The 27,861-nt window shown below is 34.8% G+C and overlaps 3 protein-coding genes across 3 annotated transcripts; 2 read left to right on the top strand and 1 right to left on the bottom strand.

The window, feature by feature from the left end:
- Nucleotides 1-4,063: 4,063 nt before the first annotated feature.
- On the bottom strand, nucleotides 4,064-4,979 carry EAF02_006649 (uncharacterized protein; the record flags this gene model as incomplete). Its single annotated transcript, XM_038902697.1, has 3 exons — nucleotides 4,064-4,381; nucleotides 4,440-4,675; nucleotides 4,730-4,979. 3 exons carry the CDS (start codon nucleotides 4,977-4,979, stop codon nucleotides 4,064-4,066), a joined length of 804 nt encoding a protein of 267 aa, XP_038757917.1.
- Nucleotides 4,980-5,548: 569 nt separating this feature from the next.
- On the top strand, nucleotides 5,549-5,857 carry EAF02_006648 (uncharacterized protein; the record flags this gene model as incomplete). The annotated part of the gene is made up of 1 exon (XM_038902696.1): nucleotides 5,549-5,857. One exon carries the CDS (start codon nucleotides 5,549-5,551, stop codon nucleotides 5,855-5,857), a length of 309 nt encoding a protein of 102 aa, XP_038757916.1.
- Nucleotides 5,858-7,018: 1,161 nt separating this feature from the next.
- On the top strand, nucleotides 7,019-9,528 carry EAF02_006647 (uncharacterized protein; the record flags this gene model as incomplete). Its single annotated transcript, XM_038902695.1, has 6 exons — nucleotides 7,019-7,268; nucleotides 7,323-7,615; nucleotides 7,682-7,772; nucleotides 7,884-8,090; nucleotides 8,825-8,980; nucleotides 9,314-9,528. 6 exons carry the CDS (start codon nucleotides 7,019-7,021, stop codon nucleotides 9,526-9,528), a joined length of 1,212 nt encoding a protein of 403 aa, XP_038757915.1.
- Nucleotides 9,529-27,861: the final 18,333 nt, after the last annotated feature.

Below are 27,861 nucleotides of genomic sequence, written 5' to 3'. Positions count from 1 at the left end.
AACTTATGAATAGCTAAGAGATATTCAATTAGTTATTAATCAATACAATATTATATACATTGATTAGAGACTCTATTAAAGCTACTCTATCAGCAGAAAGTATAATAGATATCTTTTATATAAGTTATATAAGCAAGGAGTTCTTTGGTATATGTATCAATATAGTTTGTGCAAGTAAATCTATAGTTGGGATTAAATAATATTATGCATGGCAACAGGTATGCCTAATGATATATAATCCATAAACAGCAGAAGCGGTGAATGTATGTTTTGGGAAGGGGATTGTAATATCAATAGGTTTATTTTATATTGATATACTATTTGGATACATTGTTTTTCATATTGTAGATACTGATATTCCATTTTTATTGGGACTTGAGGATATGGATTGGCTTAAAGCATTCTATAATAATATCACCAACAAATTCATTAATCTAATTAATTAATATTCTGTTATTAGAAAAATGTGGGCATATATTTTTGATATAAAAAATAAATATGAATTAGTTTATTTAAAATCTATTTGCTAGAATAACTACTATTTAATAACTATTAAGCTATAGTTGTCACGGGATCACTTCTGGGAGTATTCAGAAGCTTTACCGCTGAGCTAAACGCCCAAAGACTAGGAGGTAGAACTGGAAGTTCTACCTTACTCTCACATATATAGCAGGACAGGACAGGACAGGACAGGACAGAAAGGGCTTAGTGTCACCCCGTGACAATAGTATTTATATCAACAATTCGACTACCCATTTGCATAATGCTTTTATAATGTACTACAACGTGTAGGCTACAATGAGAGTAATAACATTATAAAATATCTTATCAAATATTATAAGTATTATCAAATACATAGTAAGTTACCTGGATGTTTTAGGTTTATTCTACCAAAAGATACTGAATTTAACTATACTATATATGTCGATGTTATGTACATTACAAACAAACCAGTTTTACATATTGTTGATAAGGCAATACATTATCAAGCAGCTTGATTTCTTGAAAATGTTTCAGCTAAGTATATATTCGATACTCTTCGAGAATGCTGGATTGATGTATATGTGGGATCATCAGATTACATTATTCATAATACAGGAAAGAACTTTGTAAATAAAGAGTTTGTTCAGAATGCAAAATCTATGTTAATCACTATCAAGAGCGTATCAGTTGAAGCATACAACTCTATAAATATAATGGAAAGATATTATTATCTCCTACACTGTGTATATGAGATTTTGATTAAAAAGCTTGAAGATAACAATTTAATAAAAACAATAATCCTGTAAATAGTAATGAAAGCTGTAAATGATATAGTTAAACCGAATGGGCTTATTCCCACATTACTAGTTTATAGGATATATTCTAGATTAAATGATATTAATCTATCAACCCCGATAATTATTCAATATACAAAAGCTATAAAGAAAGCTATAATAGAAGTATGTTATATATAAATTAAAAGATAGATCATAGAAATATTCAGATTGAGGAATGGATTATCTATAATATCAGTTCTTACTTTATTACTTAATTTATAAGTTTTAGTATGGAGAAAGGAAAAGATGGTAATATATTAGGCAAGTGGACTGAACTATACATTCTGATTGGAATGGATGGGGAAATATGTGAAGTGAAACTTATTAGTGGACCAACTAAATTTCGATCTATATCTATATAATCTTTTTATAAAGAGCCTAAAGAAATCGAATCGAATGATGGTAATGATACAAATAGTAATGACAATGGTGACATTATAGTAATTGATACATTATGAATGGAAATATTACAACTGCAAATACTACTGCTAGTGGTACAACCAGATATATAACTACGTTGTTGTATAAAAGCAACTTAACTAATATGATTAATTTGATGGATATCGATATTAAGCTATTATTATTACAATTAACTGTATTCTTACAAGATGATACACCTACACAATATAAAGAATTACGATACAAGGAAGTTGATGGACTAATAGAAAATGGAGTCTTTAAAATCGTCTCAAAAGCTAATATACTATTCGGAACACAACTATTTAAATTACGATTTGTTAACGAAATAAAAGAAGAAGGTATTGATAAAGTATACACGAAATCACGACTAGTGGTTCAGGTATACCAAGATATAGGCAAAACTACTGTTTTGATACAATCACTGATTATTCAATACATTAGTCAGCATATTATACTTGCACTTGCCGCTATTTTGTAAGCATCAAATAAGTATATTCAGATCTATTTACAGAATATCATACAGGCATACATCCAATCAACCACGACTTTGAACAGACCTATTTATATGGAAGCATCAGAAGAGATCGGACTTGATTTCGGATATGTGCTATATATCATAAAGCTCTTGTATAGTATACCAGAAACAGGAAATCACTGGTTTGGAACCTACCACAATCACCATAGGGATAGGCTAAATATGACGCAATCTACATACGATCCCTGTTTACTTTACTCCAATGACGGCATCGGTATTGTAGGATTACAAACCGATGATACTCTTATAGTTGCAGACGAAAGATTTGCACAATTAAAACAAAAGTAGTTAGAGAAAGCTGGATTTATAGTTAAAAACAAAGAGCAATTCACTGAAGATCATTTACTTAAGTTTAATGGTGGTTTAATCATTCTTAAGGGTAATAGAATCTATCTGAATCAGGAGAAACAGTGTGATAATCTCCGAATGGTCACACTAGGGAGTGTTGATATGCGGGGAACAAGGGGAAAGATTCGAAAGAATGTTACTTCAAAGAACCAATATATCGCTCAACGCGCGAGAGGTGTGTATATCGCAACAGTATATCAACCAAAGGCATCATACCATCTTTCAGTTACTGCCCAGATAGTAGATCCGAAGGAAGAAGATGCTATTAAGCTCAATAAGATCATCAAATGACAGATGGACAACCCAAGAAGAAGATTAACCTTTATATCTCTCGACATGGATTCTATCGAATTAGTTGTCTTTACCAATGTATCCTTCGCTAATAATATTAATCTATCTTCACAAATTGGCTATGTTATATATTTAGTAGATAAATACAGCAATGCTAATATCATTTACTGGATATCGATTAAATGTAAGAGAATTACTAGAAGTGTACTAGCTTCTGAGCTATATGCACTAGTTCTAGGTTTCGATATAGATGCTGCTATTAAGGGCACTATCAATGCTATTCTCAAGCCTAAGAAGCAGATACCATTGATACTATGTACGGATTCTAAGTCACTATATGACTTATTGACTAAGCTCGGCACTAGCGAGGAAAAGCGCCTTCTAATCGACATTATGGCTGTACGACAATGCTACGAGAATAGGGAAATCGGGGAGATTAAATGGATTGACGGGAAGTCGAATCCTACGGACGCCATAACTAAAAACGATGTATATCAAGCTTTAAAAGACTTGATTGACACTAATAAAATAGTCATTAAAGTGACACATTGGGTGGAAAGAGAATAGTGGAATGGGAGCTAAGGGAGCAGGAGTAGAACACTGTGTTTAAGATTGAATAATGGGCTTAGGCACATGATCATATTCAACTTAAGAGTTGCCAGTGTCGGGATATCGATCATGTGATCTAAAGAGGGCACCGTATTGCACTAGCGCTAGCACTAGCGCTTGCACTTCTACTATATCAAGTACTAGCTTCCCATAGTTAATAATGATCAAGACGAATAATACAATCAATCATATTGATAAGACTGAAGTACTTTACACTTTAATCAACACCAAATTGATACCAACATTTAGTAAGCAGATGTATCGAAGTGCTCGAGCACTGTGAGTTGAGGAAAATATGCAGTGCAAATAGCTACGAAGTCAAATTGCAAAGTAGTCTTAGTGAACACCTATTTGCCTAGCCCAAAAATATCGTATTGACGATGCAAGAAACATTGACAGTATCGGTGGTATCTTTTGGTATTTGTTTACTTGTTTTCTCGAACAATCTTATTCCAGGTACGCATCGCAAACATCTTTGTTGACTTCAGGATCTAGAATATGCATTTTTGCTATAAATACCCCTTGCTGTTCGACTCGCTTCTCAAGACAACAATGAACCATATGGCAATCCATCGACCCCATTGTCACATTTTCCCCATTTTGTTTCTCCTGATGGTGCCACATAATCATGGTAGCAAGATGTGAATCCTGAGGCCCATTCTCGCAAAGCATCCCAATCGCGACACTGACGTGTCTGATTAATCCCCGCATCATTGTGCCCTGTTGTATACAGGAGCTCGTCATTAGCCATGCACATGATACTCTGACGTAAAGAATCGAAACAATGGAGATCGTGTTCCAGTGGACGATCTGGTGTCTCACCGCGTCGGAGATTCATATAATGACGACGAAGGGTTTGCTAAAGGCTGTATCAGTCTTGTATGTCAATAAAGAAACATACGCGGAAGGCAGCTTACAAGGCAATGTATGCCGTGATAGCCTTCAATGACGTATACTCGTTTTGAAGAATCTCGAGGGTGAATCAAGGAATCTGGAAGGCCACGGGCAGCAGCCCACTCAGGTGCGACTGAAACGAGTCCATGTCCTGCTTCAATGGCTGTCCATGATTTGTCCTCCTCCTCCTCATCGTCGTTCCAGAACCGTGTTGGGACATGCGCTATACGGATATTATCGCGTGCGTAACTCAATCCATCTATTTTTGCACGGTTAGCCTCTACTTTCCTAAGAATTGAAATACATGGCATACTTGGCGAGAACTTGGGAAGCTGATGTGATAGCTCTATTCTCAGCTGAGCAATGAACAGGCCCTGAATCAAGGTAATTATGATGAGTGCAATATTAGTGACGAGAAAGACTTTTCGACGTTGAAACCAAGGTCCGGATTCCGTCTTACGGGAAGTGGTTGAATGTTTGAGAAACTCCTCCTCTTCGTCATCAGTATGTGATGAGTTCACAAAAGAACCCCGTAGCTGTGAAATCTTCGCTTCAAAATTCATAATAAAGCGATCAACAAGCAAATCCAGACAAACTGTATACTGGAAAGCTAAATCAGAGTGGATAATATTAACGCTCTTAAATCTGAAGATAAGCACATATGAGCATTGCCAACTAATATGAAGGTCATCGATCTCATCTCACTAGGTCAGCGAGTTGAGGCATCAGTACGTGTAATACAGTACACAACTTACCGCAAGCAATAGTCAGACCATATGTATCACTCGGTAGATCTTGAAGAAAGAAAGTTTTCTGACTAAATATCTGACTCAGACTGATTTCCCCACACCAGTCACTACTAAACTCATCAGTGACATTTTGACTAAGCACGTTTGAGCCTACATGCAGAGCAATGGCTTTATCAATGCTCCATATTATCACTGATGAGGCGCAATCAGTGAATACTACTTATACGTCTAGGTCCAATCACTTCGTTTGTTTCCTAACACAAGAATCTTTGCCCACTCTTAGAAACTCGAACTTCAAAAGCATCAGTCTATATATACTCAAATCCTGCAAGCAAAAACATAAAGCCTCACTTTTTTTTGCCACTAAAACTATACATATCACAATGCGTCCCATCTCTGTCACCACCGTCTTAGTCCTGGCCTTGGCCTCGACCGCATGGGCTTTACCAACCATGGAGGATGCCACTCCCTACAAACGAGGTATGGAGGATGCCACTCCCTACAAACGTGGTATGGAGGATGCCACTCCCTACAAACGTGGAATGGAGGATGCCACTCCCTACAAACGAGGTATGGAGGATGCCACTCCCTACAAGGAAAAGCGTGGAATGGAGGATGCCACTCCCTACAAGCGTGGTATGGAGGATGCCACTCCCTACAAACGTGGTATGGAGGATGCCACTCCCTACTAGGATCCATGCCGCTTGAACGATTCATCTTGCTTCACGAGGGCAATTGGCGACGGGCAAGGAAGCGGGAGGTTGAAGATGGTTGGCGGTGGAGGTTGTGATCATTTCCTTGTTGATTTTAGCTTGGGGGCTTCAAGTAATTGTCTCTATTATGCGGCAGGGGTTGCCTCTACCCATCTTGAAATCAGACAGATGCTCCAAATTATACACTCATTTCGAATCCGTTACATCAGATGCTTATTTCCGTATCCAGTTGATGGTACTACACTGTCATTTAGTCTTGGTAAATAGAATACTTGAAATTCAATACCTTATGATGAGCGAACCAGCTTATCATGTTGTGCTTTGTCAACCGACTAATGTCACTGTATCGGCAAAACCTCACGTGGGTGACTATTTGTTGGATAAAATCACAACAATTTTATCGTCAGGCGCAACCATAATATTGACCGTCACAATCCAGTGAGTAGCTGCTGCTGATCCTACCAGGGAGTGAGAGCAATTAAATGTAACGTGACATTCGACATTGGCTATACATTCTTTGCTCTTGATCTCCGGGGCTTAGCGCTAGACCTCAGTTGGACGTACATACAAGGCTGGGAACTAGTCTCGCTAGTATGACACCTTCTGCACGGGCCATTCTGAATGACTAATCTACGTAGTTATCGCTACAGTAGTGTTATCGCTGGTACTGATAACTTGCAATAGGTACCTAGTATTTTTCTTCTCTGAATTCAAACAATTCCGTACTCGATATTCGACATTCGATACCCAAGTTTGTGGTTTTTTTTATCACGCTAGCCTTACGATACATTCCAAGAGTTTCCAAAAACAGCTAGTAACCTAAGCCATATGTCCCACGTCTTAGTATCTCTGACTGTACTCATACTCAGTGTATTAGTCTACTCGCGCGTGTGGCTTATGCGTGAAGCCGATAGATTTTTTCACTGTACATTTGATGTGCCTGATGATTATGATTACATACTGTATCTTATACTCATGTTAAGTCAATATGTTTTATCAGTAGACAATTCTTATTGTACGTAGCTTGTATTATATCACACACTTTGGGCCTTTACTAGAATGTGGTACTTGAGGTTTGCTTCATACCGCTCTAACAACCTATTCATTCAATTACCATCGCTTCCAATTCGTTATTTTATGATGGAATCTCAGGACGAGTCTATGGAACCTCTCAATTCCGGCTTCCAAGGTTTAGTTCAAAGCGAGGATTGTAATCACCCCAAGAGCTATGTCAGGAAAAGATGCTCTGCTCGACGCAATTTCTTCTTGATTGCTACATTTCATCTGTTAGCTTTTCTCTTGTCTTTGCTTGCAGCTGTTGCCGTGGCAAATCATAAGACAATTTACTGGCGCTCTTGCGAGCAAAAATGTCCGAAACCCCTGATACATTGTGAGGTTTCAAAGCATTCACAATAATAGTGTGCTATTGCTAACTGGAGAATAGCACCAGCTTATGATGGAGCGTTGTACAACATTGTCACAATTGAAAGTAGCAAATTAATCGGGTCGCCATTCTCTGGCAATCCGGGCCCAGCAGTTGACAAAGCGTGGGATGACTTAATGAGTAGTATGTCTGCAAAATTTGACTGTTGGGGAAATTCTCACACGCACCCAGGAATAAATATACGTATTTCGGAAGACGATCTTCGAAAAGTCAATGGGACTTCAATAAAACTTGCTGACGGTTCCAACGACTATTGGGGATCGATAGAGGTATATCATCATCTACATTGTTTGGTAAGTTTGAGTCCCGTCTTCTGTATGAACACGTTCAACTTGTTCGTTTGCTGAGAAACTTGCCAGAAAGTCATCCGTCATTACATAGCCAAGGATTATTATCCCGACGCTCAGAAATTTGTCACTGAGCCCAGAATGATCTATCCCGAACATATTGGTAAATTTAATCCCTTTTTCCCAATCTCAGCGAAGGTTGGCAGTCTGCTTCTTTCTGCCTTTCAATTTCAATATGTTCAATTGTTCGCTAATTCATACCCTCAACGCATAGAGCACTGTATCCAAACTCTCCGTGAGCACCTCATGTGTCAACCGGACCTTAGTATCTATACTTATACTTGGCAGCCTAACAGCTATGACCCGCACGCTAATGATCGTACCAAACATAGCTGTATTGATTGGTCGAACTTTGAGGCTTGGTCGGACCAGAGGAGATTTTCCGAATATGACGAACGAGGCTTGCTGAGAAAAGATGATGGTAAGTCTGATTTTAGTATTCTTCATGTTATTCGTTGCACAAGTAGCCTCCAGAGCACCGAGTTTGAACTGATGATCCTCGGGGGAATCTAGGTACGATCTGGGACCCAAGGAAACTGCATGCTTGAAGTGGTTCCAAATTTGTTCCATATTGGTCAAGAAAATGATCTTTGATAACGTTGGATATGATGCTACACATCAGAGCAAATAGTCAGGAAACTATGGCCGGAGAGGATTTCTACTGGATATGAATCCATGAGTGATGTGTATAGTTGTTATTTATACATGAATAAATCAACAGAATAGCGATTAGCTGTGTATAATAGACGCCATCTCCCGTAGCTTGCAGAGAGCTTGGGACTTGTCTTCGTCCATCACTCAGCTTGAAATCACGCGCTGAGAGGTTTGTTTATCGTGATACGACAGCACACAACATTAATATTTAAATCTTCAAACTGAGAAAAGACATTAATAAAATCAAACAAATCGATCAACATGAATGCGACTCAGTCCCACCACAATGCCTGTCATATTTCCAGATATTTGACATGGATGTCCCACTCAGTCACTCTTTTCACCAGTGTTCAGGCAAGTACCAATCCAGAGTCGAAGATGCTTTGCCGAAGCTTTTTTGGAGAGATAGAGTAGCGATACGATGGCAAGTATGACATGGGAGCGGTTTTGTGAATGCACAGCTGCCACATCTGTAGTGAGAGCTGACACCAGCGACCACAGATTTGGAAGCTATTCGAAGATTAATTACGGCTTTGCAGCGTGGGGTAAAAAAGATAGTCAACGGTGCACCGGGATTCAAGCTTACCATTACCTGGAATTTCTTTTGGGCTTGTGCTGCGGAAACTTCGACAGGAGCAATGTGGCCATTGGCCAACGGTGAATTTCCTGCCAAAATGCCAATAATTGTATCGCATTCTTCTCTGTTTGTGCACTCAGCTACTAGTAGATCTTCTGCAGATTTAAAAGTCTCATCGAGGTATCCTTGAGCCTCCCATTGTGTCCAATTTACTGCGTTCTCGCGCAGAGCAACAAGAACTTTCGGTAAGCCTCGTCTTCGGCTGAGTCTTTGGACGCTTGCTACTACTGAATCATCACTGAAGTCTGCAGTGTAATAGCTTGATATTACTGAATCGAAATCTGTGAATCCAACGATCCTCGAACACTCTAATAGAAAGTTCAATCTTTCATTGAAGCTTGCTCCCTCTACAGGCACAGAGGGCATATTTGCTGTACTTTCCTTGGGCTCGGGGTTTATAGCCTTTGGTGTTGAGGACATAGTTTCAGCTACTGATTTTTCAGTATCTTCGCCGAATATTTTGCAAGATCGCGAGTGCTTAGAAGCCGTTCTTTCAGGATACCTCTCCTGGGGCGCATCGACTGAGAATATTGCCGAATCTATATATGACATGGCAATATCATCTTGAAAATTCTCCTCGTGTGGGCTAGCAAGCGGGTTTTCTTCAGTGTCTCTATAAAAATGTGGGTAGCTTGCACCACAGGGTTCGTTCCATGTATGTGCCTCGTCAACTTAAGAGAGTAAAGTCTTAGCGGCTCAATCCAACTTTCTTGACAAGAGAATGAAACTTACTTAACGTGTTACGATCGAAGTCTTCCCCCAAACTATTGAGCATAGTAGAAAAAGAAGATTGTTTTACTACATCTCGAGGGGAACTCGAATTACCATTCAATGATTTATTAGCCATCACGGGCATACTGCCGTGTGTGCGGTTTGAGAGCGCGGGAGAATACGTAATTATATGATCTAGATTGCGGTGATTTGGCTGCCTAGCTTTTGCCTGGGGGTGTGTCGCCGTTGGATCAGGGGAGGACAAGGAATCTAACATCTCTTGTTCGATGTGGGAGCGAGGGTCACCGCATCTGGACTGCTGGTGCAATGACGCTCCATAGCCAATATTACGGGGCAGTTGATTCTGGTATGCGCATGTAGCATAGTGTTTATGATTTCCATCGAAGTGACGCAGGTCGTGGTAATAGTGAAAATTGTCGTCTAAAGCTAAACCAACACTAGACTTAGTGCCCACCTGCGCCACTGTAGTTTGTCGTTCAAGTTCTTCAATTCGTCGTTTTAGGTTTGTTCCTGGATTAAAGTCAGCTTATCCAAATCTTGTACAGCCACAGCGAACAATGTAATGACGTGAAGAAAATTTTGTCTTACTGTAATTCCTCTGAGCAATGCGATTTTGTATCCGCTTGCGGGCCCTTTGATCAGAAACCTTTGACCAATCTTCATCATCATCAGGAGCCGAAAGTTGATGAGAAATCTGAGAATTGTGGGTACTGACCGAGGTCGGATGAGGCGTGGCGGGGATTTCAGACATAGCGGGATTGAGCAATAAACTTGCAAAGTCCATTGTTCAATTGCATCCATTACTGACTTTTATATATGCCTGAAGTCCTTCCCTTTCCATCATCATCACCGAATTTTTTATTGTCTCCAACTGTTGAACCAACATGCATCAACGTACGTTGCATGATGGATGCATTTAACAGAACCGATCCTTGAATACCTTCCTTTCTGGGAATGTACTGTTGGCCTGTTTGCTTCAAAATCCTGTTTGCTCTCGATATCCTGGTTCCAAATCACTTCCAGCTCCTAAGTCCAAAGGCATAACTTCAAAGAATGAAGTTACCTCATATTTTCCATTCAAAAACAAATGTTAATGTATCCTAACGAGCAAGTGGTGTCGCAATGTTCCTGACTTATCGACCCTGTTGTTTGGATGAGTTGATGTGATGTGTCAGAAAGTAGGAATGCATGCAGCGAGTGAGATAGCTAGCGTAACTGAACCGTATATTCTCCAATCAAGACTCGGAGTAGATCTAAGAGCGGGTGATCAGACCAACTTACCTAGCCATTTCGACCTCGATAACCATGGTGTTTCTTCCGAGATTTACCCTTCAAGCCAATTAAATCTTTTGGGATATCATATCTTCTATCTTGCTGGATTTTCCCTTTCAAAACGGCTTCCGGTGTTACTAGACCAATCATGTAGGTTACCATATCTCTGGGCCCCTATCGCCCTTATCCGATGACGCAGGGACTACATCAAAAACCACGTATCACATCCGAAAGTCGTGTTTCGAGCGGTTTGCGTTTGCGCTTGAGGATTTTGGGGAACTGTTGAGAATCAACGAGTAAATTATAGTGAAAGGTAGGATTATAATGTAAATGCAAGTCCTTGGTGTTGGGACCCACGAAAATAGTGCTGTAGGGACTATAGGATTGGAAAATAACTAAGATTAAAGGTAACCGAATAAGTAATCAGTGATTAAGAAAAGATAGGTACCTATCTTTATTGATATCTACCTTATAGTAAGCATAAAGTAGATAACGTGGTTTATCGCACTCGCTCTGCTCTACGTGCCAAATGTCTACACTCCGAGAGCAGATAGTGGAAGGAAAAGAGAGGCCTGATCTCCGAGACATACGATACATGGAAACCGGCATATAATATCTCGAAATCGGGGAATCTCAAACTCCTTTACAAGATACTCTACAAACTTATAGCGATAAGGATCGGATATGGTGATTTTGTAGTTTATTATATTAGATTTAATTACAAAAATAGTATAAATACCTATATATATATAGGATTGAGAAAAACCCATTGTATTTCTTTCAATACCTGATTAATAATCAGATGCGTAGCGATTGGTTGTTTACATCAATCATCTTCAATCCGAATAGGATGCAATAGTATATATCAATTGTATCCTGTAGATATAAAACAGTTTTATTAATCTTTTTATCAGATTTAGATTTTATACTAAGATATACCCAAACTATACGAAATCGCATAAATACCAATTTATGTCGATATCTCGAGGATAAGCTTTTCATTTCGAATAATCTAAGATCTATATCGACCAGCTATACATATTCCAAGTGTATTCCTGATCGACAATAATCGACTTGATTATCTACTGATATCCGGATAATATACAAAACAAGATCCTCTAAAAAAGAATCACAAACCTTTAGATAGAATAGCCACAGGATTGCTACAAGCAATATTGAATAAAGAAGCACCAAAGACAACAAGCTTCTGATTAACTAACATTACACTACTATAAACAGCGGGAACGTCAGTAGTCCGTAGGCCCGCTCCTTAATATATCTAGAATACCCTTCGGGAGGTCAGACATTAGATGTTAATCACTATAAATAAATAAAAATAAATAAATAACGTGGTTTATCAGTAAGCGGAACACTTCGAAATACACTAAAATTCGAGTTTTTTGAATATTTGAAATTAAATAATCAATTATTATTTCATTTAGAAATTCTAATGTTAATTTTCAACAATTATAAGAAGTGTTTATATTAGATTTTTTTAAGATTTACTTTATTCAATCTTGAGATATAGGAAAAGTAGGCCGTGTGACGATATGCCTTAGAGAGCTGAATAAACAGGGTTCATTTCATCCTTAGAATCTAAAGCTATAGAACTATAGCTCTCTAGGAGGCTCTTTATATACATGATCTCGTACGCTAACGGAGCGGCTTCGGCCGCGTTCTTCTTCGATCTTACCATCACCATTTTCCCATAGTAAATCCTCGAAATCCGATCGTGCGCGAACGGACCATCGGCTTCTTCGTTATCCCACGTGATTTACCTGAATGTATGTGACTTCGTGACAGCCGAGAAATCACGATTCTCTTATCTCTCAATAACTGTTCGTTATTTTTTATCTCACTTTCAAACCCTCTTTGTCGATAAATTTTTATAGTATTGAAGATTCATATTGGTCTTTTTGATACTATTGATATTTTGGATTGCTTACTAATAATCAATTTTTTTCAGCCAATCAGGGATCGGGGGGAACGTTTATCTCCTCGAGAGTCTGAGAGTATTTGGGCGTGTTTTTGGTGAACAACTCAATTCGTTTGGTGAGAGCACTTCAACCATATACATCACCCTTTCAACTATTATTTATTGAAAAACTAATTAAAGCATTCGAAAGAGCTCAATTGATACTATTATATGAATCGGCTTTAAATTGATTGGAGTTATGGTTGTTGTGAAATTCAATTGGAAAGTTTTTTTTTCAAACCAGCTAAGTTATTTTCAATGATTTCAAATTATCTTCACTAATAATAAAAATAGTATCAATCGAATCGCCTTATTGAGCTGAATACCTTACAAGTCTTTTCAAATGTATCAGTGGCGTTAGGATCATATCGTCAATGATGGTTAAATTCTAAATATAAAATGCCTTAAGTTTAAGGCATTTTGCTTCAGAATTTTAGAGCTAAGAGCACCCAACCTCTTCGAAATCAACAACAACTTTTATTATTTAAGATTCTGTTTATATGAGGAGGATGAGCTAAATAAGAGGATTTCTGGAATATATATTTTTTAATTGAAAGTTATGGTGATAATGGATTTCGAAGGGGGTGGGTGCTTATTTTATTGAAATGTTACTATTTGAAATATTACTTTTTAATTTTCAAAGCTGTATTTGTATATAATCTAATAGAGCTATAATAATAAAAATTATATCAAAATAATGAGAAAAATCAGCTTTATATATTGAATCTGCACTAAAATAATACGATTGTTGAATGATTTAATAATATTAATTAAAAAATCAGAAAAAGCTGAATTGTTACTATTCACACCAAAGCCGGAACCAAATTGTTTCAGACCCTACGGTGAACCTTCGGGAGGCCCCTGCCTCGAAAACAAGGCCTCAAGCCTATTATGTAATCACCGTGTGGTCTGAGGATGAGATAAGTTATTTTAAAGTTTTCTTTTTACTGAATAGTTCTTTGAATTTTTTGAATAGATTTTCTTATTAAAATAATGATTAATTATTAAAATCTGAATATCAGAAAAGCCTGAATTTTGGTGTATTTTGAAGTGTTCCGCTTACTGATGAACACGTTAGTAAGTACAGATTAGATAAACAATAGTATCATTACAAGTCACGGTGCTGGGCCTCACGTGATCAGGAAACCGACTTATCGAAATCGGTTTTGTGGCAATCGACTTGTCGATTCGTAGAGTATGAAGGTCTATATAAGGAATAGGTTCATTACAATATAGAGCTTCATGCTCAAGACAATCATTAGTTTTCATACTATAGTTACAAGAATTGCAATCAGTTCCAACCTTATCGAATTCCTATTTGAAGTCTAGTCTAAACCACCTCGAGAGATCTCTAAACACTTCCACATGACCCTAGAGGCAGCTCCCGTAACATAACTAATACTAAACGAAATGGTAGAAGTAAGGTAATATAATTAGGTAATAGAGAATGGGCTATAGCAATTATATGTGACAATGGGAAGAGTGAAATTATATTTCCATTTCTAGTGGTTTAAGGATAGGTTTATCTTTCTAATTGGTATATCAAAACCGATTTTCCTATGGATTGGGTTATTAAACTTATATTTAATGGATGGATAAATAATGAGATAGGTTTAAAATGGTTGAAACATTTTGATAAGTATATTAAAAATCAAAAAAAAGATAGATATCGAATATTGGTATTAGATGGGTATGAAAGTTATGAATCAAGAGCTTTTCAAGTATTTATTTTTTATTTTTTTTATTTATATTAATTAACGTCTGTTTTGGACCTCCCTAAGGGTATTTAGACGTGCTAAGATAAGGAACTATTTGAACGGCGTGATCGTCGCAACCGAATTTAGCAATTTAACTTCAATGCCAGAGGCTATTCGCTCCTCTACGGGTGCGATCCGCTTCTGTTTCCAGAAGGGAACGTCTGATCCGGGTTGTTGTTGAGGCAGAGCTTGGTTCCCGGGTGGATAGGCTCGTTGTGGGCTTCGATCCCTATGGTAGAGGAGAAGAAGCGAGAGTGGGTTGCTATTTGTTTAGCCGAGCAGCTTTTCAAGTATATTGCAAAGAGAATGATATTATATGCTTAAATCTACCATTGTATTCAAGTTATTTAACTTAATTATTTGATGTGGCTGTTTTAGCAATCTGAAATGTTTATATAATAATCAAATTAATAGATTTATCAAGGTATATATTAATTATATTTTGAAGGTTAAATTCTTTATAACTTTTAAAGCTGTTATAAAGAATTGATTATTTTTTAGAATATAAAATCAGGATTTTGAGGAATAGATTTAATCCTATTTAATTTTGAAGCTGTACTTTTGAAATTAGATATTGAATTTGTATATTTACCCTCCCCTTTTTCGATCTAAATTAATGGATTTCTTAAACCCCTCGCAATCTAATTGAAGCTCTTTCTCAATCAATATTAGTCAAATCTTGAATAACTCGTTATCATTAAGCTCCCTCTATACTTATATTTGAGATTGTACTAGTTCTAGCTAAGGGTATAGAGAGATTAGCTTATAAGAATACACTTTTAAGTGTAGAGATTCGTATATTTTGAACAGTAAATGAAACATTAAGTAAGTATCGACACACGAAAAAAATCTAATTACGTTAAGGAGGAATATTTATTGGACAAAAGACTTTTAATATATTATTTTAGTAAAAAAGTTGATATTCAGATTTAATGTGATGAGCATTAAAAGGGAGGAATTCTAATAAGAAAATATTTTCTAATTGATACTATAGTAAATATAGAAAGACAGATATAATATAAGAATCTTGTTGGTTCGAGAGAGATACGGAAGACGTGGTTCCCACTATCAGTAGGCCCCTAAATGTCTATTTGTATTCAATCTAAAGAGCTAGCTAATGAGGGGAAATAGTAGGCCTTATATAGGCACTACTGAAAAAGCTAGTCTCCTTTGTATTGCCTAAATACCTTTGATACAGTAGTTATTATATTAAAGTCATTCTTTTGAAGTGAATTCCTTTATTCATACACTCGAAACTCTCTTTTATAGCTTTAAATACAATAACTGAAAAGAAATCGTAAAATCATAAAAATCCTCTATCTACTGGCTAAAGTCCCTGATCTCTTACCAGCAAAACCAATCCCTTCCTTTAATCCCATTCCACCCACTTCATTGCTTAATATCAATCTTATTCGTATTAATCAGATTAGTAAGAGCTTGATATAACTTTCCTTTTATTATTGTATCAGTCGGATTAGTTGAATCATCAATCCAAATCACTTCAATGATCTCCCTTCACTCATAGGATTGACATAATATTATAATATTGATTATTAATCTCTTTTTATTAATCGTTCCTAGTTTCATAAGTAGATTATATAATGACTTGAAATCAGTGCACAAAACTAATGGAATCTTTTGTTGAGAATGTTGCTAACTATAGAAGTGATTGCTGTACTGATATCGAATCCCTAAACTAATTCATATAGCTTAGATATCAAAACACTGTGTATAACTCTTTTACATTTAATAAATGATTATGAATACTATTAGTATTATTGTATTTATTTATTATAATGATTATATAGCCTATTTGAAACAAATAGTCCTTCTTATTTACAAAAGAAATATTAGTAAAAATAACAATCTTAAGTAAATCTAAGTCAAATAGTATATATTTGAATTCTCTAACAGAGTTTCGTTTTACTACTTAATATACTTATTTAACGCCACAATATCATCCTTATTAGATTGAATTATCTATATTGCTATGAATAGATTGAAAGATACCTTAGGTTGATATATAGTTATAATATATACTCTACAGGTTTATTATATAATATATTATTCATATATAAAAGCATACTTTTGAATCTTGCTATATATATTATATATATCCATGAATTCTATAGATACGAGCTGTAGATTACTGTATTATTTCTTTTAATTAAGATAAATATTATTATCCTTAAATATAAAAATAATACTATTAAACTTTAATGGATAATTATAAATAAGTTTCTTATAATCCTTAACTATAAAGCCAGCTTGCTTGAATTGCTTATTCTCAGTTTATATAAATATATTATCCCTAATGATGAATGTATCATCTGTCTGAAGTCCTATAATACCGAATTCAATTCCTTTATTATTAATATACAAAAGATAAGGGTTATATATGGATTGCTGTATCTTAAGCTTTTTGTAGTAATAAGTATAATATATTTGGAACCAATGGTTTCTGTTTTAGGAATACTATATAATAGCTTAATAATAAGTAAAATCATATTGGTTGGTAAATTCATTTCTTCTAGAGCATAGGTATAAAAAGTGTGATATAAGTTTGAAATAGATTGAATGTACACCTAAATAATATTTTGAATATATACTTCTGTATCTGTTTTTCGAGTATTTATAGTTAGTGAGATTAAAATGTATTGATATAATTGTTGAATTGTTGGGGATTATATTAATACAGATATCATGGGGCAGGCGGGCTGGATAAGGTTCTAATAACTTTGCTCTAACCTGGCAAGATTATACTGATTCGGGTAATAGGTTCAGATTGAGAATTAAAACATAGCTCAAAGAGCTACAATACAGAATCTTCTAAATTAAAGATATACGGAATTTTTATAGCAAGCTAGTCCGATTGGGTCTTAGCTTGTTTGTACTCCGATACGAACGTTTCTTTCGATCCTTTTTGATAGGACCAACATATCACATAAGCTTATACTGTAATATTACTTTCTCTTCTAAAAATCAAGCTCCATCGAGGTGGCACATCACGGTTTACAATCTACAGGCAGACAGAGCCCGATCAAGCGGAACCGGGTTTGTTAGGGTATCTACAATGAAAATTGCAGATCAGTTTTTGTACATCTTCCAGGTAACTCGCAGATTCTTCGATCAGTGTATCATAACCAATCTAGCGGACAGTATACTTTAGGGCGAAATCCTCCACAACCTCTTTTTTCTAACAGGAGTTCAGGATTTCGGTAGCTTCGAATTGTTCTAAGTCATCGACTTCGACAGGTGGTGGCAACAAGTTGTACTGTCTAGGGATAGGATTATTATGTGTAGGGTATAATAGATTGATATAAAAAATAAAATGAATCCTTATTGAGATAGGAAGTTCCAGTTTATAAATATATGGGTCTATCAGGTTTAGAATCTTGAAAAGCCAAGATTCTTTCAATCGAACTTTTTTTGTGGGTATAGAGTCTTAATATTTCTGGTGTTCAGCCAGACTAGGTTACCAGGCAGGTATCTACAGGCAAGGGAACAGCAGGTATTGGTATTCTTCGAGTATCAGATTTAACTAGCAATTAATTCAATCTGTAAGTGTAAGGAATAGCTTCCATTTTAATAACGAATTCTTCGGTATCTCGTATGGCAGAACGGTTACTCTGGGACAGTACAGACTCGAAGCCTAGGTAGAAATGGAACCTATAGTTCGAGAAGAATGGGATCATTTGAGTGCTTTCGAATCAAGTATTATTAATAGAGAATTGGTGAGTGAAAACCACTCTGCCTAGTTGTCTTGCAGGTAGGCTATATACGATCAGAGGTATTATTCTAGTATTGCATTAGCCCTTTTGGTTTATCCATTAGTTTCAGAATAGTAAGTAATTGAAAGCTTGGCAGCTATGCCCAAACACTTACAGATATATTTTTAGAATTTAAAAAACGAATTGAGCTTTACAATTAAATATAATGGTTAGGGGTAAACCATAGAGTTTTCAGATATTCTTCTGGAATAAACGAGCAACTTTTTCAGAGTTTGCAGGTATTATAATAGAATAGAAATATTTCATTTTGTTAATCGATCAACTACTACCATAATAATATTGAAATCAATACTTTCAGGCAAATACGTAATAAAATCTATTGAGATATTTGCCAAGCTCTCTACGGGATCAAGAGCAGGCAGAGAATTCCCTCCTGGCCTTTATGATTCAGGGCAGCACAGTAATAATTATGGTAGTTATGGATCTATTACGTAATATAATTGTAATATCCAGGCTAGTAATAGTTTCAGAATAGTAATTCGAAGATTCGGGTACGGTGGTGGGTGACTAGTGGTGGGCGATTCGTGGTACAAATGGAGCAGATAGGTTTTCAAAAGATCATGATCGGGAATATATAGTTTTCCCTTGGTAGTACAGTAGATTGTTGTTTTCGGTACACTCAACAAGAATGATTTTCGGGTGTTTCGGGGATCCCTTTTATAGAGATTTCAGAATAGATTTGGGTATAGGGTTGATTTGGTAGTCTTATGAAATAGGGTAAGCAGATCAATAAAAAGATTTAAAGGATTTTCTAATCCTTTAGTTGTATTGCAGGGTTGGGTATAAATATAGCATATGGGATTGCAGGGCTCTATAACTTTGTTATTTTCTAGTAAAGTTATGGTATCATCGAAATCCAAATAATCGGTGATATCAATAGAATCAGGGTTTCTCTAGCTATAGATGGTTATAGCAAAAGTATACTCTCTTTAGCAATCTTAAGTTCGATTAGGGTAACAGTAATAGAAAATAGGTCGAATCCAGGTTTTCTTGTTCAGGATAGTATGGCTTTGGTGTAGGAGGGTGTTCATCCCCTTCCTTAGGGAGATTTTCTGATTTCCTGGTTAGTATATTGGGTTTGGTATCTAGTTTTCCGGAGTGATAGGGTGATTCGGAAAATTAAATCGAAACAGAAATTCGGATCAGCAGGTTTGATAATAATTTAATAGTTTCGTTATGGTAAAGTATTCCAGATTCCTATAATTAGTGATTACTTGAATTAGTAATGTGACATCTTTTAACTCAAAATGCTATTCTTTGAAGTAATGGATAATAGCTAGTAGTTTCTTTATTGTAAATCTTGTAATTGTATTAACTACCAAGTGTTTTTTAGAGAAGAAATGTATAGGTCTAAGTACTCCATTATTGTTGTATTGGGAGAGTACTCTAGCGGATATATAATCAAAGGTATTGGTTTTTATGATCATTTCCTTTTTCTAATCAAAGAAAGTCAGGATAGATATTTCAATAAACACTCACTTCAAATCGGTCGAACGCTTCTTGATAGGCAGAGCTTTATAAGAATAGAATATTCTTTTTGATCAGATCTATCATCGGGTTAATAATCTTCGAAAAATCTCTAATAAATTGTTAATAAAAGTTCAAAAATCTAATGAATACTTGGATATTGGTTATACTAACAAGCAGTTTCCAATTTACAATTGTTTGGATTTTCTCGGGGTCCATTTGAATATTATTGCTTTCTATAAATAAAATCTAAACTTGGTTTCGGATTTCAGGAATTTGTATTTTCGAATTTAGCAACAAAATCGGCTTCCCCTCAATACTTGTAGGACCTTTTGAATATAGCGGATATATTCCTCTCGAATTCAGCTGTATATCAGAATGTTGTTCAGATAAACAATACAAAATACATCCAGATATCCCTATAAAAAATCATTGATAAACCTCTAAAAGGTTGCAGGAGGCTTCTATTAATCTGAACGGTATAACTAAGATTCGAACAATCCGAATCGAATACAGGAATATAATCAGATATTCCTATCCTTCTTTTACTCTTATATTGTTGAAGGTAGAGATGATATCGATTTTATTGAAATACTTCATTCCTTTCAGATTGTTTAGAGATTTTTTTGTTAATGTAAAGAAATACTCGATTCTAACCAATAAGTTATTCAAAGGTGATAATCTATATAAAATTGGAGGCCCCCATTGGCCTTTTTGATAAACAAGATAGGGGAAATAATGGAAAAAGAGCTCAACTAGATAAACCCTTTTCTAAGATTCTCTTCCAACTATTTTTTTAGGGCTTTTAATTATTCGAAACAGAAGATAAGTACAAAGCACTAAAAAAAAAAACAGCTTCTTTTTAAGATGGATTTTATGGTCGTACAGTCGATAAGGGGGGTAGCTTTTCTGTATTCTTTGAAAAAAAAACATCTTTCCAATTTCAGAATTCGAAATAATAGATTTTTGGAGTCGAATATCTTCTTCTTTTATTTAGAATATTATTAATTTGTTGATCGATATCTAAAACATTTTATATTTCCAGCAGGTGTAAGCCGAATAGGCTTTCAGGAGATTGTGGTTATATCCTTATTCTTTAATTCTTCAGAGAGCAGGCAGGCAGGTGTACAGATCAGGCTTTTGAAGGAATATCTGGTAAAGCTTTTATACGGAATAAGTAGAACAGAATATTACAAAATTTATAGCAAAACAAATTATCGAATTAAAACAAGTTTATTGTAAAATCGATATGGGGGTTATATTTCTTAAGTTAAGCTATCCTTAACACAATAGGATAGTGAACTAGTTCGATTATATATAAAACAATCTTCTTCTCAATATAATTATTAATTCTAAATCCTATTTGGATATAAGAAGTAATTCGATTATCAGGCAGAGTGTTTTTCATTGAATCCTATGATTTCGAATACTATAACAATTGATGTACTGGTATTTTCTGGAAAGACATCCAATTTCAATCTGCAAAAGCAATTTCTTCACATCCACTATCGACCATAGCATATATCGGGAGGGTGTCTTTTTTCAAGAGTAGGGTGATGGGTAGAATTATTAGATTTATATAATTGTTTAGTTTATCTTTTAAAGGAAGGCTATGAGTAGCAATAGCAGATAAATGGAGGGTACACAAAGAATTATCCTAATTATGGTTTAAGTTAGACGTATCCTGTTTCCCGAATTAATTAAACTAATCAACAAGCAAGAAGGAGAACGAGATGAGGAATAGATAAGAATTCAGCCTCTTGGAGGATTGTTCGGTATAGGACTAATTCTTGTAGAGCTAATTGTAATAATAGTAATTTGGAGTTGAACAGGACAAATATCGGGGTGCGGGTAGTCCTTGTATTAGGTGGCTGGTAGAGCTGTAGCGATAGTATTCACTATATTCCCACTGTGAATTCAGGTTTCTAATAGTATATTCCTTTTTTCCTAAGTTCAGATCCATTGGGTTTTTAGGAGTAGACTTGAACTAGCGAGTTGTAAAGGTGGAGTAGTAATTATTCTCCAGAATAAAGTTTTGAAAACAATAAAACAAATACAATGAACTTATTATTAATATTAACGGAATTGATTATCGAGTTGTTATAAATGGTTAGTGTATTAACAAAATTTATGGGTTAAAGCAGGATTATACAATAGTATATTTTATAGTTCGTAAAAGATTCCTTAAAATAAAAGCGGGGTTAGAGTATTATCAAATATCTCTTTTTCTAAAACAAATCTCTAGAATTCCATGAAGAAGGTGTTAAAATCAAGATATCTTTACTTCAATATATATAGTTTATTCTATATGTTTTATATTCGATTAGGATTTCTAAAGGTATTTTCAAAATATTCGAGAAGTATGGTATAATTAGTGAACTAAAGAATCCTATGGGAGATTTTAGGTAGTATAAGTTTATATACCTTTTTAATAAATCTTTTAGTAATATAAGTCAAGTGGGCAGAAGTTGTCAGAAATCTATCATTATTTATATTCAATTTTCTGTATATCTATTAAACAAATCTATACAGATCAAAGTAAATACCATTAAACTCTTTTGAATTGAGAATATGCTCATTCAATCAAGTGGTTGGAGTAGATATAATGGGTTTGAGAACAGAATCAACAGGAGTTTCAAGGGATATAGTTTCTAAATGAACAAATATAGTAGGTATAGATTTAATAAGACAATCAAATAAACAAGCATTTTGAATAGCAATCTACTCGTATAGAGCAGTTTAAATATATTTGTGGATTAGAGATTCGGAAATTTTGTATTCAAACAATCTATTAGTCTCCTCTAGCTCAGTATAATATACAAATGCCAACTAGAAGTATTAATATCAAATCTGGGGGTTCTCTGATACAAAAACGCCAAATTCCGAGGAGTCCCCAGACTGGCTAGGCAGGTACGGAGTAGTCATCACGAAAGCGATATTTTAATAGATAAGAACTATATAGTATCACAAGGCAAACAGGCTAAATAGGGTTCTAATAACTTTGCTCTAACCTAACAAGGTTATATTGATTCAAGTAATAGGTTTAGATTGAGGATTAAGACATAGCTCAAAGAGCTATAATACAGAATTTTCTGAGTTGAAGATATACAGAATTTTCACAGCGAACTAACCCGATCGGGCCCTAGCTCGCTTGCATTCTAATGCGAGCGCTTTTTTCGATCTTTTCCAATAGGACCAGCATATCATGTGAGCTCACACCGTGACAACAGATATCTTATCAGTATCATTATATACTTAAATAACTAATCTCGACTTGCGGAATTCAATATTCGTTTCTTTATTCTTGATCTTATTGATAAATTGCAACTTAAAAATATATATATCAAAAGGAATATCCAAAAGTGATATAACCTCGAATACACTCTTAGCTATCAATCCATTAATCTCTTTCTTTTTGGATTCCTTATATATAATAGGATCCTTAGAATCAGCAGCAAAACATTCAGGGTAGTAATCTTATATATAAGCTCGAATCTGAAGTATAACCATTTGCAGAAAAGATATTGGTATAAGCATCTGGTTATTCTTAAATAAATCCAAGAGAGGTTCCTTTGGATTCATTGCATGTGTGATCGCTGTTCCTGAAGGAGGCGATATAACTTTGCTGGAATTTGATAAAGTTATCTCGGGATCAATATCATAATCAATTTCTTCAACCTCCTTAATATATCCAGCTTCTAAATACTTATAATACAGTTTTATCAATATAGATCTAAATCTTATAGATCTATAAGGTAGATCAAAGTATATATCTCCTTTTCTATATTATAAATAAAAAAGGTCCTTTTCATTTATCAATAGTTATTCCATTGCTTCTTTTCAGACCAAAACCTTATTGTTTGGTAGTAAGTTATGAAGTACAATTATAGAGAGTCTGTTGTATATATTCAAGGCCTCTTATATTTATATAGAACTATATAATCTGCAAATCTCTATTATAACTTTAGAGATTGCAGCAGTATGTTATTGAATAATAGATATTGGAGGGCTAGTATCGACTATACAAGGAAAAGTATCAAAAACGAGTAAGTAGGCATTAAACCATTAGGTCTGGTAATATCATTAATTGCCTTTACAGTCATCTGGAATATAACTGCCTAGCAAATACCGAGTTTATAAATCTCTTTATAAATAATTTTATAAGATCTTTATAATAATATATAAAATCTCTCAATAATACTAATCGAATAATATACCTTTACAAGGACTATCTTTGTCTAAATAGACATTGATATAATATATTATTAAAACTCTCTTCCAACAAAGTTAATACTAGCATTATAAATGATATACTCCGATAAACTAATATATATATCGATCCAGTTTTAATAAAAAGACCATTGTCCTCCACAAGGAGCCCGGCTGGTTCAATGGTAGAGTGATTGGGTCACTCTCTTATTGTTCTATGATTTAAAACTATAGCAATCTGATTCACATGGATTCACCCTATATACCACTTTATAGGTTATCTTAGTGTAGATCTTTTGATACAGTTTTACTGAGCTCCGACAATTTATTGCTAATTCTAATAGAGCTTTTCTATTATAGGTTACAAAAGCGATCGATCAAATACTAAAGAGGAATTGATTCCTTTTCCAGCTGTTATTACTATACCTATACACTATTTCGCTACTCAGCAGAACTATTGTTTCGGCTGCTCCTCTCAAGCGGTCCAATAGCCAAATCCTTTGTTCCTATGGAGCATCATCATATATATATTTGCTTCTTTAAAGCAATATATCTATATATATTGCTCCTATCTATATATAGTTTTATAGCAGGAGTAATTATATAATCAGAGTGCTCCTCTTCACGAATAGTAAGAAGCATTAGGAATATAGGGCCGATCAAACAGCCCTATTTACAAATATTATATTAACTTGTTTAGAATATATAAAAGAAACTGGGTTTACCCTATAAGGTTTATTAGTGTACATATCAGCGCCTTTTTGTATTTGTAACTCTAGATCTAGCCACATCTTTCATACCCCTAGGGAGATTCTCTACAAGATGTTAATCACTATAAATAAATAAATAAATATATCGATCAGCACTTACAGAGTTTATCTCATATATACTTTGCAGATACATTGCTTAGCCATCGAGCGGCTTGAAAACGTCTAGCTTTATCGATAATATACAGAATCGGATCATTATTGATATAAAGCACATCGACAAATATAATATAATTGAACTCAAAATCCTTATCGAGCAAAGAGAATTTGAATCTACCGAGTGACTTGCTATGAACTTGATAATAATGACAAAACTTGGTAAACTGTTTAATCGCTTCAAAGTCCTTATCATGCCTAAAGTGTTTAAGCACTTTATAGAACTTATATATAAATAAATAACCGAACCAATAATGAATTCGTTACAACTCGATTTTGATAAGATAGTAATTATCATTACCAATAGAATGATTAATCAGTCCCTTGATATTGATATTCTATAGCAAAAATGTATGGCCAAATCATTAATATACAGGATAAACACCTTTAGATATAATAGCAACATTATCAAGATTATCATATTTGAACCTAAATCTATCCATATCGGCTAAAGAAAGCAAGAATGGAAAATCGGCTTCTATTATATTTCATTCTACTTCTCCAAATAGAAACTTGATATAAAACAAACCAATAAAAGTCGTTACTCCAATACTATATTAAACTATTACTTGTTTAGCAATAGTTTTATTATACTCAACATCCTCAATCTTTTTCTATATCAAATACTAATTATATCCAACAGATAATCTCTTAGTCGTATTTGTATTGATTATAATACTAAAGAATATATCAGCATTATATCACTCACTACTTGCAGTGAATACCTCAACTTGTCACGGGGTGACACTAAGCCCTTTCTGTCCTGTCCTGTCCTGCTATATATGTGAGAGTAAGATAGAACTTCCAGTTCTACCTCCTAATCTTTTGAGCGTTTAGCTCAGCGGTAAAGCTTCTGAATACTCCCAGAAGTGATCCCGTGACATTAAATAAAACTACCCTTGATTATAAGTAGAACTGTATGGGGGGCCCACTTATAGCTTACAAGCCTTCATTGATTTGAAGACTAGCATATATAGATCCTGTCTGCCTGTCTGAATACCTGAGGCATTAGAATCCAGAATCCTGAAACCTCCTAGTAGGTAATGGTATGGAGACCATACCTTAAAAAAAGGGGTAGTGTCACAGGATGACACTAAGCCCTTTCTATCCTGTCCTGTCCTGCTATATATATAAGAGTAAGATAGAACTTCCAGTTCTACCTCCTAGTCTTTTGGGCGTTTAGCTCAGCGGTAAAGCTTCTGAATACTCCCAGAAGTGATCCCGTGACACAACTATCAATTTATGAGTGCTTATAGCATTATTGAAATCAGTTGCTATTGAAGAACTATTACAAGCATCTATTGAGATAAATTTATTTATTTATTTATAGTGATTAACGTCTTATAGAGGACCTCCCTAAAGGTATAAAAGATGTAGCTAGATCTAGAGTTACAAATACAGAAAGGTATTGATATACACACTAGTAAAACCTTATAGAATAAATTCAGTTCCTTTTATATATCCTAAACAAATTAATATAATATTTGCAAATAGAGCCATTTGATCGGTTCTATATTCCTAACACTTTCTATTACTCATAAAGAGAAATACTTTAATTATATAATTACTTCTGCCATAAAACTATATATAAATAGAAACAATATATACAGGTATATTGCTTTAAAGAAATAGATATATATATAATGGTACTCCATAGAAATAAAGGATTCGGCTATTGAACTACTCGAAAGGAACAGTTGGAATAATAGTTTTGCTAAATAGTGAAATAGCATATAGACACAGTGGTAATAGCTAGAAAGAGAATTAGTTCCTTTTTAGTATTCGATTGATCACTTTTGTAATTTATAATAAAAAGTTCTATTAGGATTAGTAATAGATTGTCGGAGTTTAATAAAACTATATCAAGAGATCTACATTAAGATAGCCTATAAAGCGGTATATAGGGTAAATCTATGTGAATCAGATTGCTATAATCTTAAGTTGTAGAACAATAGGAAAGTGACCCGATTACTCTATTATTAAACCAGCCGGGCTCCTTGCGGAGGACAATGGTCTTTTTGTTGTCTCTATTGAGATAAAGAATATCCTAGAAACCCCTTTAGAATTGTTTGTATCAATAAGATACTGATTAATAAGATAATTATCATCATTATTACTATTATTATTTCAATTATTTTTTTTGTCCAATATTAATAACAAACTGATTATATTGTTTTGTAAAACTCTTATCATCGAGATTACTATACTTAATATGATAATTCGTCTTAAGTCGGTTTTTCTCTTTTTGTATATACTTGTAGTATCTACAGCCCTTCTTTTTGCAACCAGGGAAATAACAATCGTCCTTACCCTTATCAGCTGGTGCAGAGAAGAATTATCGATCAGTATATTTATTATAAGGTTTCCGAAAAAAAGAGTCCGAAGATATACTATTATAAAAACATCGATCTATAAGGAATATCTCAGATAGAAAGTATAGTTTCGGAAATGCTTTTTGATAAAAGTCGATAATTGTCACGGTGTGAGCTCACATGATATGCTAGTCCTATCGGAAAGGATTGAAAGGAGTGCTCGCACTGGAGCGCAAACGAGCTAGGGCCCGATCGGACTAGCTTACTGTGAAAATTTCGTATATCTTTAATTCAAAAAATCCTATATTGTAGTTTTTTAAACTATATCTTAATCCTCAATCTGAATCTATTATTCAAATCAATATAACTTTGCTAGATTAGGGTAAAGTTATTAAAACCCTATTTCGCTTGTCTGCCTTTATAATACTATGTAGCTTTTATTCATTAAAATATCACTTTTGCA

Source organism: Botrytis sinoallii (genome assembly GCF_014898435.1).
Source record: "Botrytis sinoallii strain Bc 23 chromosome Unknown BSIN_010, whole genome shotgun sequence".
In the NCBI taxonomy this organism is placed as follows: Eukaryota; Fungi; Ascomycota; class Leotiomycetes; order Helotiales; family Sclerotiniaceae; genus Botrytis; species Botrytis sinoallii.
The sequence above is the reverse complement of the archived record's forward strand: the minus strand, read 5'-3'. Positions and strand labels throughout refer to the sequence as shown.